General features: G+C 45.5%; 1 protein-coding gene across 12 annotated transcripts in view; it reads left to right on the forward strand.

Moving 5' to 3' along the window:
- LOC106602442 (teneurin-3) overlaps positions 1-15,388 on the forward strand; it is a 401,337-nt gene that overhangs the window by 283,144 nt on the left and 102,805 nt on the right. For all 12 annotated transcript variants that reach the window (XM_082974188.1, XM_082974185.1, XM_082974186.1 and 9 more), the window contains one exon: positions 5,465-5,584. In XM_082974188.1, the coding sequence (XP_082830314.1) occupies positions 5,465-5,584 (120 nt within the window). The remainder of the gene's footprint in view (positions 1-5,464; positions 5,585-15,388) is intronic.

Raw genomic sequence — 15,388 nt, forward strand, 5'->3', positions numbered from 1 at the left:
TGAAACAAAAATAGAACTGTTTGGCCATAATGACCATCGTTATGTTTGGAGGAAAAAGGGGATGCTTGCAAGTCGAAGAACACCATCCCAACCGTGAAGCATGGGGGTGGCAGCATGATGTTGTTGGGGTGCTTTGCTTCAGGAGGGACTGGTGCACTTCACAAAAAAAGATGGCATCATGAGGGAGGAAAATGATGTGGATATATTGAAGCAACATCTCAAGACATCAGTCAGGAAGTTAAAGCTTGGTCGCAAATGGGTCTTCCAAATGGACAATGACCCCAAGCATACTTCCAAAGTTGTGGCAAAATGGCTTAAGGACAACAAAGTCAAGGTATTGGAGTGGCCATCACAAAGCCCTGACCTCAATCCTATAGAAAATGTGTGGGCAGAACTGAAAAAGTGTGTGCGAGCAAGGAGGCCTACAAACCTGACTCAGTTACACCAGCTCTGTCAGGAGGAATGGGCTAAAATTCACCCAACTTATTGTGGGAAGCTTGTGGAAGGCTACCCAAAACATTTGACCCAAGTTAAACAATTTAATGGCAATGCTACCAAATACTAATTGAGTGTATGTAAACTTCTGACCCACTGGGAATGTGATGAAAGAAATAAAAGCTGAAATAAATCATTCTCTCTACTATTATTCTGACATTTCACATTCTTAAAATAAAGTGGTGATCCTAACTGACCTAAAACAGGGAATTCTTACTAGGATTAAATATCAGGAATTGTGAAAAACTGAGTTTAAATGTATTTGGCTAAGGTGTATGTAAACTTCCGACTTCAACTGTATATATATATATATATTCAACTGTGCACTGCTTTTGACCAGGGCCCAATGTGGTGCACTATGTAGGGGGATTATTCTTATCTCTATATGAACGTGCTTTCACGTCTTTCTCTCTCTCTCTCTCTCTCTCTCTCTCTCTCTCTCTCTCTCTCTCTCTCTCTCTCCCCATCCCTCTCTCTCTCTCTCTCTCTCTCTCTCTCTCTCTCTCTCTCTCCCCATCCCTCTCTGCCAACCTGCTCTTAATTATTGAAGACCCCACTTGGATGGACCCCACACACACACACACACACACACACACACACACACAAACATGTACACTGTCACATGTCTTAAGCCCATCCCCTTGTTATACAGTGCTACTGTAGAGATGCTACTGGAGATGCCAAATATATAGTAAGGGTCTTGTTCTGAACACATTTCCTCTCCCCCTTCTCTCTATCTTTTCTTTCTCTTCCTCTCTCTCTCTCCTCCCCCCCTCTCTCTCTCCCTCTCTCTCTCTCATTCCTCCCCCCCCTCTCTCTCTCTCATCCCTCCCTCTCTCTCTCTCTCCCCCTCTCTTTCTCTCTCTCTCTCATCCCTCCCCCTCTCTCTCTCCCCCCTTCTCTCACTCTCTCTTTCTATCTCTCTCCCCCCACTTTCTGAAAAGACTCTCGTCCTCCCCAGCCACCAATAAATACTTTGCATTGCTTTTCACATGTACAGAGGAACACTTCCAGACACATTAGACATACAAATAGACCTGGGAGGAAAGAGATCACGTTTACTGGTTAAGTCATCAGTTGTGTAACTGAGAGATGGGAGAGAAATGACTTCTTCCTGTCATGGCCTACTTTTAAATTCAATATTTAGATGCTAGACTATTTTATGCTAGGTGTGAGTGCCTATTTCTCGCTCTGTTACGCATTTGTTCTTTCTTTCTCGCTGACTAGGAAAGTTCATTGTTGTATGTTTGTTTATCAAATAAACTTTTGATTGTGTTCAAATATTTTCTGGGCTGTGTTGCTTTGGGGATACTTTTATTTTCGGGTGAAAAACAAATTCAGGACTGACAACAACAGACATGCGTGAAGAGTGTAACAGGAGGACAGCAACACAGTGGTCTTCAAACACTGAGAATGGACCAATCACAACTGGGCATGATTTGTGAAAAGGGCTGAAATCTATATTGGCCTTGAACCGCCCTGGAGAAGTTGACATGATTGTTGTTGTGGTTTTGGTTGTTGTTGTGGTTTTGGTTGTTGTTGTGGTTTTGGTTGTTGTTGTGGTTTTGGTTGTTGTTGTTGTTGTGGTTTTGGTTGTTGTTGTGGTTTTGGTTGTTGTTGTTGTTGTGGTTTTGGTTGTTGTTGTTGTTGTGGTTTTGGTTGTTGTTGTTGTTGTTGTGGTTTTGGTTGTTGTTGTGGTTTTGGTTGTTGTTGTGGTTTTGGTTGTTGTTGTGGTTTTGGTTGTTGTTGTGGTTTTGGTTGTTGTTGTGGTTTTGGTTGTTGTTGTTGTTGTTGTTGTGGTTTTGGTTGTTGTTGTTGTGGTTTTGGTTGTTGTTGTTGTGGTTTTGGTTGTGGTTGTTGTGGTTTTGGTTGTGGTTGTTGTTGTGGTTGTGGTTGTTTGAGAGTGTAAGGAACATGGCCGAGGGACGAGAGGTTGATAACAAATAGAGCAGACCATCAGTAGCTTACACACACACACACATGCGCACGCACACACACATGTACACGCACACACACGCATGTACAAACACACACACGCGCGTGCGCACACACACACACACACACACACACAGAGAGAGAGGTACAGATAACCTTATCTTTGTGTGTTAGAGTGCGTCTGTGCAGATGTGTGTGCCAACCCCCACCTGTCTCTCCCTCACACTCCAGCTATCCTTATCTCCCATTCAGTCTTCACTATCTTCACCTGGGGCCATGTAGACCCATCTGCTACAACACACAGCACACACACCCCACCCCACCAAAAACAGATACATACACCGCACCAAGAACACATACACACACACACACACACACACACACACACACACCAAAAACAGGTACACACACACGCTTTTCTCCAGCGAAAAAAACCCAAAAACGGGCTAAATCTCAATCGGCTCTTCTCCCGGTGTAGCCGTGCGCACCGTTAACAAATCTCCCATCCCTCCAGAGTTTTGGGAAGAATTCTCCCGCCTGATTTCTCATTCATAGAATTCCGGAATCATCCGGAAAACACTGACATCCCCATATTTCCCCTGCTTTGGAAGCGTTAGACTGAAACCTTGGTTAGATGGATAGAAAAATCCAGAATGATATTACAACTGACATGCAACAGTAGACTTGTATATCTTGGGGTGGATTTGCATCCATTTTGCACAGATTTTGTACAGATATGTGAACTATCATTAGTGAAGTAATGGCATTCTGTATTGCAATGAACATTTGGAAAGCAAAGTGAATGAGTGCGTAGACGGATGCCTAATGGTCGTCTTTCTAAAGAAAGTGCTGCTAAACGAGATAGCTCTACCAGCCTCGTGACTTCCTCTCAGTCTGAAAAGGTTGACCTTTTAACAAATAGAAATGCTTTGAAGACTCCAATATCCATCCACCTCCACACCTGTCTCTCTTTGTCCGTCTTGTTTCCCAATGCTTCCCTTGCTCTCGATCTATCTCTCTATGTCTTCTCTCTCCCCCTCTCTCGCTCTCAGAGGTCCATGGCGCTATGGCGAACCTAGCTCAGAGATGGATATCTCAACATTGTTTAACGGTCGTCTCGTGGTTGTGTAAAGGTTGTCTGAGGGCCTCCCAGCATGCTCCGCTCTGGCAGCGCTTGGTGTCGATCCGCCAACTTCTCTCCCATGACCCTCTGGTCCTGCCAACCGCAGGAGGCCCTCCCCAGCACCACACCACTCTAATTTAATGAGAGAGAGAGAGAGAGAGAGAGAGAGAGAGAGAGAGGAGGCTTGGTTGAACTGTGGGGGACTCTGGTTGAAAACGCTCTGGCCTCCGGGCCCAATGCTAGATGATTCCCTCAGCTTACCCTACACATTCTTCTCTCTACCTCTCTTCTTCCCCTCACTCTCTCTACCTCTCTGCTTCCCCTCACTCTCTCTACCTCTCTGCTTCCCCTCACTCTCTCTACCTCTCTGCTTCCCCTCTCTCTCTACCTCTCTGCTTCCCCTCTCTCTCTACCTCTCTGCTTCCCCTCACTCTCTCTACCTCTCTGCTTCCCCTCACTCTCTCTACCTCTCTGCTTCCCCTCTCTCTCTACCTCTCTGCTTCCCCTTACTCTCTCTACCTCTCTTCTTCCCCTCACTCTCTCTACCTCTCTGCTTCCCCTCTCTCTCTACCTCTCTGCTTCCCCTCTCTCTCTACCTCTCTGCTTCCCCTCACTCTCTCTACCTCTCTGCTTCCCCTCACTCTCTCTACCTCTCTCTCTCTCCACCATTTGACCTCTCTGTCCCTTACTCTCCCTCTCTCTCGCTTCCATTCCCTCCAGCTATAATGTCTAGATATCCTAGATCCAGCTAACACACACACAGATACACACACTTATACAGAACACACACATACTCCCCACCACACAGAGCAGGTATACACCAACATCCCCTACTTTTATAGTGATTTATAGGTGGTTGTGAGTGTGTGTTCAGGTAGAAAACCACAGGGGGCTGTGTGCACTACTAACTCCCCTCATTAAAGCTAGAGTGTGCAGCCAGGCAGGCTTATTACACACACAGGACACACACACACTGGTGTGTGTGTGTGTGTGTGTGTGTGTGTGTGTGTGTGTGTGTGTGTGTGTGTGTGTGTGTGTGTGTGTGTGTGTGTGTGTGTGTGTGTGTGTGTGTGTGTGTGTGTGTGTGTGTGTGTGTGTGTGTGTGTGTGTTGTTGGTACTAAACAGTCATTCTCACCAGACTTGCTACTGGCCCTCCAGTACTGTCTGAGTCACAGTCCTCAGGCCTCCATCATGTCTGGCTCCTACTAAAGCCCTCGGCAGCCATGACGGCTCCAGACAGCTCCAGACAGCACTGAAACAGTGTTAAAAACTAGAAACTGGCTCCTTTCACGTGTCTCCTCACTTTTAGTGTGGCTTCTCGCAGAAGCACTCAGAGAGAGAGCGAAATGGAGAGGAGGGGGGAGAGAGAGAAGGAGAGAGAAAGGTGTGGGATTGAATTATATCCAGCCAGAGGGCCGGCTTGATGTTAATGCGCTAAACTGCGTGGCTCCATCTCTCACTCCCTCCATCTCTCCCTCCCTCCATCTCTCTCTCCTCTCAGGGCCTAGGTTAGCATATTGGATTTTTCAAACAACAATACCTGCTCTTATTTTGACAAATTCATATTTTGACAGATTCTCTTTCTCAACTCCCAACTCACCTCCTACACACACACACACACACACACACACACACACACACACACACACAGTTTCAGATATATACACACCCTGAAGGGTCCGGCCAATCCGAGAGCTTGTTAGAACCCAAACCATAATCGATGGAGGGATATTTCTCCTGTTGTCTTTTTATCTGATAGAGTTCGATTAGGCATCCTATCTCTGACTCGCTGCTAGGTAAACTGTCTTTATGGTGTGTGTGTGTGTGTGTGTGTGTGTGTGTGTGTGTTGTTGAGCCCTCGACCAGTGAGAGTAACAAGTCTTTTTTCTCTCTCTCTCCCCCTATTATAGCCATGCATCTGTTTGGTCTGAACTGGCAGCTGCAGGAGACAGAGGGCTACACCTTTGAGAACGGTCTGGGGAAGTCAGACACCACACCCAACACCATCACCGCACTGTCTGCTGATAACGGTAAGGAGGCTAGAACAAACACACACACACACCGACCGACCCATTGGGCCCTGTGTGCGTAGTGGCCAGAGGCTTCAAGGGCCAGTATTGATATGCAAAGTCCCAGTATTAGGAGAGAGGGCAGTGATCTGACCACATAGAAACACAGTGTTTAACCACACTGACAAGGTTATACTGTACCTCTTACATTTGACATAGTCATTTACAGACGCTCTTATCCAGAGCAACTTACAGGAGCTATTAGGGTTAAGTGCCTTGCTCAAGGGCACAATGACAGATTTCTCAACTATTCTGTTTGGGGGTTTGAACTAGCAACCTTTCGGCTCTTTACCGATAGGCTACCTTTCTTTTTTTATACCCCGTTTTTTCTCCCCAATTTCGTGGTATCCAATTGATGTCTTGTCTCGTCGCTGCAACTCCCGTAGGGTCTCGGGTGAGGTGAAGGTCGAGAGCCGTGCGTCCTCTGAAACACAAGCCAACTAAGCCTCACTGCTTCTTGACACACTGCCCACTTAACCCGGAAGCCAGCCGCACCAATGTGTCGGAAGAAACACTGTACACCTGGCGACCGTGTCAGCGTGCACTGCGCCCGGCCCGCCACAGGAGTCGCTAGTGCGCGCTGTGACAAGAACATCCCTGCCGGCCAAGCCTTCCCCTAACCTGGACGACGCTGGGCCACCCCATGGGTCTCCCGGTCGCGGCCGGCTGCGACAGAGCCTGGACTCGAACCCAGAATCTCTAGTGGCACAGCTAGCACTGTGATGCAGTGCCTTAGACCACTGCGCCACTCGGGAAGCCCTTATAGCTCTTTCTTTAAGTGCTGTTTATATGGTGGCTGTGTGGGTGGGCTTGTGTCTGTATGGAGAGACCCAAGGAGAATGTATAGTCAGTGGGATAAACCACCTCTCACATCAACGTTAAGCCTGCTTTGATCTATTCACTAAACATTGCACTGAAGAACTTGGCTTTCTCCTAGAGAAAGAGCTTCCTAAAGTGTGAATGTCCTCAGATTCCTTTGTCTAAAGATGGTGTTTTGAAGACTCTACCCACACACACACACACATGCGCACACACGCACGCACACACACCCTGCCATCGTTCATCCAGGCCCATTATCCAGAGGCATAGCCCAGCCACCAGCCAAATGGTGTGTGTGTGTGTGTGTGTGTATGTATGTGTGTGTGTGCGCGCGTGTGTGAAGACTACCAGCCGGGTCACACTCCCACTGAACAACTCATAATGCAGTCACTCTATCAAACTCTATTTGCCACTGACCTCCAGACACACACTGTATCCTCATCGGACACACACTACAGCTCTAATAACACACACACACTTTTTGTAGCTGTCTTACACACCAATGTTTCTCTCTATCGATCCTTTTCTCACACCAACACACATGCACCTTTGTAACACACACACACACACTCACACACACCTTTTCCATGTCCACCATCACTCTGAATCCCCTGTGGAGAGGAGAGGGGATGGTAGTACTGCAGGTATTCGAGGTAGTACAGACTCTGTGTTGGTCTCTGTGGGCTGAGGTGAGACGGAGTGGCTTTATCTGAAAGTGGACTGACCTTACAAACTAAGTATATGACTGGGCAGCAGAGAGCTGACTAGAGCAGGGTTTCTTAAACTATGGGTCGGGACCCAAAGTGGGACCTGGGCATGTGAGAGGTGGGGTCGCGAGTTATGAGAATACATCTATAATCACACGCTTTTTCTTCTTAATTTGGGTCGAGTGTAGACTAAAATGAGCCTAGTAGAGATGAAATAAATCCATCATACTGCAGAGAGCAGAGGAGAGAATGGACTAGCATGAGTCCCAGTACTTCCACCAGTGTCTCATCTCCCACTGGGAGACAGGCTTAGGCTGCGTCCCAAATAGCACCCTGTTCCCTATTTAGTGCACTACTTTTGACCAGGGACCATAGGTCTTTGTCCAAAGTAGTGCACTATATAGGGAGTAGGGTGCCATTTGAGATGCAGGTGATCTGCTTCTTGTGCTAGTGATTTGATGGGTGTCCGTGCGTCCCCGTGTGCTCCTGTTCCCTCCAGTGCTCGTGTCCCTGTACAGGGGAGGGTAGAGTCGTTCTCCTCCCCCTCTCCTAACCTTCGCTGACACAATTGGGTTGACACTTGTTCAGTTCTGCGAGCAGGCCGTCTCTCTCTTTCATTCTCTCTCTCTCTCTCTCTCTCTCTCTCTCTCTCTCTCTCTCTCTCTCTCTCTTCTCTCTCTCTCTCTCTCTCTCTTTCATTCTCTCTCTCTCTCTCTCTCTCTCTCTCTCTCTCTCTCCCTCTCTCTTCTCTCTCCCTCTTTTTCTCTCTCTCTTTCTCTCTCCATCATGTCTCTTTCACTCACCATGTCCCTCCGAACATCCCTCCCCTCTTCCCTTTATCCCCATCTTCTTTCTTTTCACGTGGCTGTTTGTTTGGTTAGATAAACAGATATGAGACAGTACAAGGTAACAGTGACCGTCACCACCATTCAGACAACATTCAGACAGACAGATCTCTAAATGAGGTGAACAGAGAGGCTAAAAGCCACTGTGGAGGAGGAAGAGGAGTGGTCATGCTGACATGATAGTGTTTACATCAACGTGAGGAAGTAATGAACGCTCTCACTCTAATGAGCTCTTCCAGCCCTCATCATAACCGACTAATTAACACATCACTTCTAATCAATACAAAATCCCTCCCTCTCCTCCTTTCTCTCCTCCTTCAACTAACCTTGGCCTCCTCTCTCTCTCTTCCTCTTCCTCTCTCTCTGTGTGAGTCGGAGCCATCAACGGTCTGCAGTGACAGCCTATGGCTTTGTTCACTGATGTGAATGAATGGACTACCACAAATAGACATGAGCACATACACACAAACACACACACACACACACACACACACACACACACACACATACACACAAACACACACACACAGACAGACACACACACACACACAGACACACACACACACAGACACACACACACACACACACACACATACACATACACATACACACACACACACACATACACACAAACATACACACACAGACAGACACACACACACACACACACACACACACACACACACACACACACACACACACACACACACACAGTGTTGGAAAAGTAAAGTGCATCTAAACATACATGCACACATTGATAAATATACGCTGACTCTCCCTTCACACTCGTCTCAGTGAGTGAGTGAGTGAGTGTGTGTGTGTGGCTGTTAGTGATGCGCGGGTCAGCTGTTTGTTGACCCGCACACACCAGCAATTGCTAATAACCCGTCTGCAACCGCCCGACTATGTGTGATAAATAGGAGGCCTGCACCCGACCCTAACCTGCAAATATGCAATATGTACTGAACACGTTTGTCCTTTTTGCCTCAGTGGATTGCCGTTAACTTTTTCTGCCCAAGTTCCCAATAACATTTGGCTATCGGCGTATATTTGGCACACGTACAGTTAGGCCCTAAAGCTTAGGTTTACGCCCTAATGCCTGATCAAAATCATGAAAGAAAAACCTCAATATATCATATGTATATGAATTGCACAATAATTATCATACATTTATGGAATTTTTTTATGGATCGTTTTCTCTTTGTCCAACCCACCCACACACCCTTCATCCACAAAGTAATTCATGAACCTAAACCCACCCTTCATCCACACAATATTTCATGACCCTAAACCCGCCCGCCCCGCGGACACAGGTGTAGGATCTTAGTTTGATCACCCTATTGCAGGAGAAAATTTAAACTTTACAAATAATTCTAAAACTTGTAGTGTGTTCAAGGTTTAAAAAGGTTGAAAAATGTCCACTTTGAATTTTCAGACTTGATTTTCCCTTATGAAAAATATATCAACCTCTACAAAAATGTCCATTAATTATAATCGACAGATTAATAATTCACATTTCCTGTTGCTGCAGCAAACTGGCTCAAATTAAGATCCTGCATCTGTAAAATCACGGGGACTGCAGGTTATGAGTCAATCCACGCATCACGTGTGTGTGCCAGTGTGTGTGTGTGTGCCAGTGTGTGTGTGTGTGCCAGTGTGTGTCCAGTACCTATGTTTGGACTGTATGTTGTTGTTCACCTCTGTGATAGGCAGGTAACCTAAAAGCACTCTCTCTATAAGAGAGTTTACCCAGGGGGAGGAAGAGTAGGAGAGCAATCGCCTTAGTGCACTCACTCACTCACTCACTCTCACAGATGATTGGAAGTGTTGGGTTGAGGTGCACCGGGCGAGAGGAAAGGGCTTTGTTGACAGGTCCAGATGGAGTGACACAGAAAAGTGTAGAAGACAGTGTAGTAAAGCTAGAAGACAGTGTATTAAAGCTAGAAGACAGTGTATTAAAGCTAGAAGACAGTGTAGTAAAGCTAGAAGACAGTGTAGTAAAGCTAGAAGACAGTGTAGTACAGCTAGAAGACAGTGTAGTAAAGCTAGAAGACAGTGTAGTAAAGCTAGAAGACAGTGTATTAAAGCTAGAAGACAGTGTAGTACAGCTAGAAGACAGTGTATTAAAGCTAGAAGACAGTGTATTAAAGCTAGAAGACAGTGTATTAAAGCTAGAAGACAGTGTAGTAAAGCTAGAAGACAGTGTAGTAAAGCTAGAAGACAGTGTAGTAAAGCTAGAAGACAGTGTAGTAAAGCTAGAAGACAGTGTAGTAAAGCTAGAAGACAGTGTAGTACAGCTAGAAGACGGTGTAGTAAAGCTAGAAGACGGGGTGTAGCAAAGCTAAAAGACTAGCTAAAATTCCAGAACTAAAACGAAATACTCATATTACATTCACACAATCTTATACATTCATGATACACACACACACACACACACACACACACACACACACACACACACACACACACACACACACACATTTATAGAACTGTGAATAATGTATGGTTTGCCTTATCATTTTAGGAAGACCCATACTAACATACTGTATACTACATACTTAATGAGTATATACTACATACTATATACTATTAGTTCACTTTAGTAATGTATACTGTAAATGAACAGTATGCTTTCAGTTGAGCGTACTAGCGCTTCACCTGATAACCGGAAGTTGATGCTGTTGCTATGCAACCTCTTGCTAGCTAGTTAGCATAACAAATTGCTAGTTAGACATTTTACGACTTCGGGTGTGTTCTTAAATTCAATGTGGAGTGCCAGAGTGCGCTCGTAAATTCAGAGCGTTGTCAGATTGTCCGTTTGTAAATTCAGAGCGTTTCGCTCTCGGTGGGCACACTGGACACTTGGGCTGAGGAGTAGGGTTGATTTGAGCGTTCTGACCTTACAACGGCTGTCAAGCACCCAAGCTAACGTTGGATAGCTTGCTAGCTACTTCCAGACACAAATGAGACCACTTTGACCATGTTACTCGCCCTAGCAGAGCTGGTTAGGCAGTTTTCATGTTATCCAGAGCGTTGGTGACTGTTTATGCTTTTTTGCCGACGTTTACTAACATCGGCCATATTCAAAGGGTGTTGAGCGCTCGTAAATTCGTCATTCTTTACTCTGGTACACTCAGACAATAGCCAGAGCGAATTTACGAAAGCACCCGAATGTCCATTGAGAACGCACACTGACTATACTATACCATTTTGCTGAGCTAAGAATGATGGGAATAATCAAGTCAATAGACGTTGGGTAGTTAGACAGCCTATAGTTAATATACTGGCATGTTTGATGTATAAGTAGCCAACTAACGTTAGGTAGCTAGCTAACATACTGGAACATACTGCTGTAATGATATCAAATCAAATCACATTTATTTATATAGCCCTTCTTACATCAGCTGATATCTCAAAGTGCTGTACAGAAACACAGCCTAAAACCCCAAACAGCAAGCAATGCAGGTGTAGAAGCACGGTGGCTAGGAAAAACTCCCTAGAAAGACCAAAACCTAGGAAGAAACCTAGAGAGGAACCAGGCTATGAGGGGTGGCCAGTCCTCTTCTGGCTGTGCGGGGTGGAGATTATAACAGAACATGGCCAAGATGTTCAAATGTTCATAAATGACCAGCATGGTCAAATAATAATAATCACAGTAGTTGTCGAGGATGCAACAAGTCAGCACCTCAAGAGTAAATGTCAGTTGGCTTTTCATAGCCGATCATTGAGAGTATCTCTACCGCTCCTGCTGTCTCTAGAGAGTTGAAAACAGCAGGTCTGGGACAGGTAGCACATCCGGTGAACAGGTCAGGGTTCCATAGCCGCAGGCAGAAGAGTTGAAACTGGAGCAGCAGCACGGCCAGGTGGACTGGGGACAGCAAGGAGTCATCATGCCAGGTAGTCCTGAGGCATGGTCCTAGGGCTCAGGTCCTCCGAGAGAAAGAGAGAAAGAGAGAATTAGAGAGAGCATACTTAAATTCACACAGGACACCGGATAAGACAGGAGAAATACTCCAGATATAACAGACTGACTCTAGCCCCCGACACATAAACTACTGCAGCATAAATACTGGAGGCTGAGACAGGAGGGGTCAGGAGACACTGTGGCCCCATCCGATGATACCCCCGGACAGGGCCAAACAGGCAGGATATAACCCCACCCACTTTGCCAAAGCACAGCCCCCACACCACTAGAGGGATACCTTCAACCAGCAACTTACCATCCTGAGACAAGGCCGAGTATAGCCCACAAAGATCTCCGCCACGGCACAACCCAAGGGGGGGTGCCAACCCAGACAGGAAGACCACGTCAGTGACTCAACCCACTCAAGTGACGCACCCCTCCTAGGGACGGCATGGAAGAGCACCAGTAAGCCAGTGACTCAGCCCCTGTAATAGGGTTAGAGGCAGAGAATCCCAGTGGGGAGAGGGGAACCGGCCAGGCAGAGACAGCAAGGGCGGTTCGTTGCTCCAGAGCCTTTCTGTTCACCTTCACACTCCTGGGCCAGACTACACTCAATCATAGGACCTACTGAAGAGATGAGTCTTCAGTAAAGACTTAAAGGTTGAGACCGAGTCTGCGTCTCTCACATGGGTAGGCAGATCATTCCATAAAAATGGAGCTCTATAGGAGAAAGCCCTGCCTCCAGCTGTTTGCTTAGAAATTCTAGGGACAATTAGGAGGCCTGCGTCTTGTGACCGTAGCGTACGTGTAGGTATGTACGGCAGGACCAAATCGGAAAGATAGGTAGGAGCAAGCCCATGTAATGCTTTGTAGGTTAGCAGTAAAACCTTGAAATCAGCCCTTGCCTTAACAGGAAGCCAGTGTAGGGTGGCTAGCACTGGAGTAATATGATACAAAAAAATGGTTCTAGTCAGGATTCTAGCAGCCGTATTTAGCACTAACTGAAGTTTTAGTGCTTTATCCGGGTAGCCGGAAAGTAGCGCATTGCAGTAGTCCAACCTAGAAGTAACAAAAGCATGGATTCATTTTTCTGCATCATTTTTGGACAAAAAGTTTCTGATATTTGCAATGTTACGTAGATGGAATAAAACTATCCTTGGGACAGTCTTACTATGTTATTCAAAAGAGAAATCAGGGTCCAGAGTAATGCCGAGGTTCCATCACAGTTTTATTTGAGACGACTGTACAACCATCAAGATTAATTGTCAGATTCAACAGAAGATCTCTTTGTTTCTTGGGACCTAGAACAAGCATCTCTGTTTTGTCCGAGTTTAAAAGTAGAAAGTTTGCAGCCATCCACTTCCTTATGTCTGAAACACAGGCTTCTAGCGAGGGCAATTTTGGGGCTTCACCATGTTTCATTGAAATGTACAGCTGTGTGTCATCCGCATAACAGTGAAATTTAACATTCTGTTTTCAAATGACATCCCCAAGAGGTAAAATATATAGTGAAAACAATAGTGGTCCTAAAACGGAACCTTGAGGAACACCGAAATTTACAGTTGATTTGTCAGAGGACAAATCATTCACAGAGACAAACTGATATCTTTCCGACAGATAAGATCTAAACCAGGCCAGAACTTTTCCGTGTAGGCCAATTTGGGTTTCCAATTTCTCCAAAAGAATGTTGTGATCGATGGTATCAAAAGCAGCACTAAGGTCTAGGAGCACGAGGATAGATGCAGAGCCTCGGTCTGATGCCATTAAAAGGTCATTTACCACCTTCACAAGTGCAGTCTCAGTGCTATGATGGGGTCTAAAACCAGACTGAAGTGTTTTGTGTGGTTCGTAAATACAGCGTAGCTAACAAATTGTCAGCCAACGTAATGTGTAAGGTAACTTATTTGAAAAGTCATTACTTTATTACATTGCTCAACATTTTCTTAACATTTGTCATAATTAGTCAAATCAATGAATTTGTATCCGCTCTGGTTGTACTTTGGCTGCATATTTTCCGCCATTTTCTTAAAATCTGAAAGCAATGTGAAGCCATTCCCATTTCCTAAAGAATTGCATTATAGGCCCCAAAGTGCGGAAATAGTGTCCTCTGCGTGTATACTTCATATTTTGCCGTATTTAGTACGACATCCGGGAACTTTCGGCATACTAACTATATCCATACTATGACCAATAAGCATACTATTTATTCAATCACGTCACAAATAGTGCGGTTAGTATGAGTATTCGAACACAGCTCTTGTCTTCCACCATGGCATCATGTGCAATCTGATCTGTGTATGTAATCTGATCTGTGTATGTCATCTGATCAGTGTATGTCATCTGATCTGTGTAGGTCATCTGATCTGTGTAGGTCATCTGATCTGTGTAGGTCATCTGATCAGTGTATGTCATCTGATCAGTGTAGGTCATCTGATCAGTGTAGGTCATCTGATCAGTGTAGGTCATCTGATCTTTGTAGGTCATCTGATCAGTGTAGGTAATCTGATCTTTGTAGGTCATCTGATCAGTGTATGTCATCTGATCAGTGTATGTATAGCTGTCAGAGTTGGTGGTGTTTAGCCTGAGCTGAAGCTGCTGCATTATTATCACACAGTAGTAATGGCATAGGGCCAACCACACACACACACACATACTGTACGCACACATACACAGACATACACACACACCATTGTCTCTTTCACCTTGTTCATCCTTGTCCTTGTTGATGCACCACATAACCCTGATCAACCACATGATCAAGAGAAAGGCTTTCTCTACTTCTGTGTTGATCTAGTTCAATCAGTGATGTTCCAACAATTAAGAGCCGTTAATACAGATTACTGTTTGATTACTAACAGTAATCTGACTCCCGACAACACTCCCGACAACACTCCCGACAACGCTCCCGACTCCCGACAACACTCCCGACAACACTCCCGACTCCCGACAACACTCAGTACATTGGCAACACTGTTGAGCCATAGTGCATTATAACAGAGATAGAGCCAGCCGCTCTAAGAAAGCAGTTTTTTCCAAAGTGGTTGATTGAATATGCATCTACTGTTGCACACAAGAAATGTTATGTTGACGGATAGTTCGTTTTTCTTAAGACTTAAGTGAATCATGTTTTTCAAGTGGTTGTCCGTGTGTGTTTGGGTGGCTTAGTGCGCTGATAAATAGATGCTCATCTTTTTCTCATGTTGGTGGACTGGACAGTTCAATACACAGCATGATATTGATTGTGTTACTATTCAAACACATCTCATCTTTACTGCTTGAGGGCAGCAGCATCTCATACATACCGTAAAACTTTGCATTTAATTTGAAGTTTTACGGTATGAGGTAATTTTTTACCCTAGCTCACAGAGAGAGAGAGAGCGTTAGAGCGAGAGAGCGCAAGAGAGGGGAATGAGTGCGTGAGAGAGAGAGAGCGAGAGAGAGAGCAAGAGAGCAAGGGGAAAGACGGCGACAGAGAGAGAGCGAGCAAGAA

This window comes from Salmo salar, chromosome 04, assembly GCF_965601325.2.
Source record: "Salmo salar chromosome 04, fSalSal1, whole genome shotgun sequence".
Classification (NCBI taxonomy): Eukaryota; Metazoa; Chordata; class Actinopteri; order Salmoniformes; family Salmonidae; genus Salmo; species Salmo salar.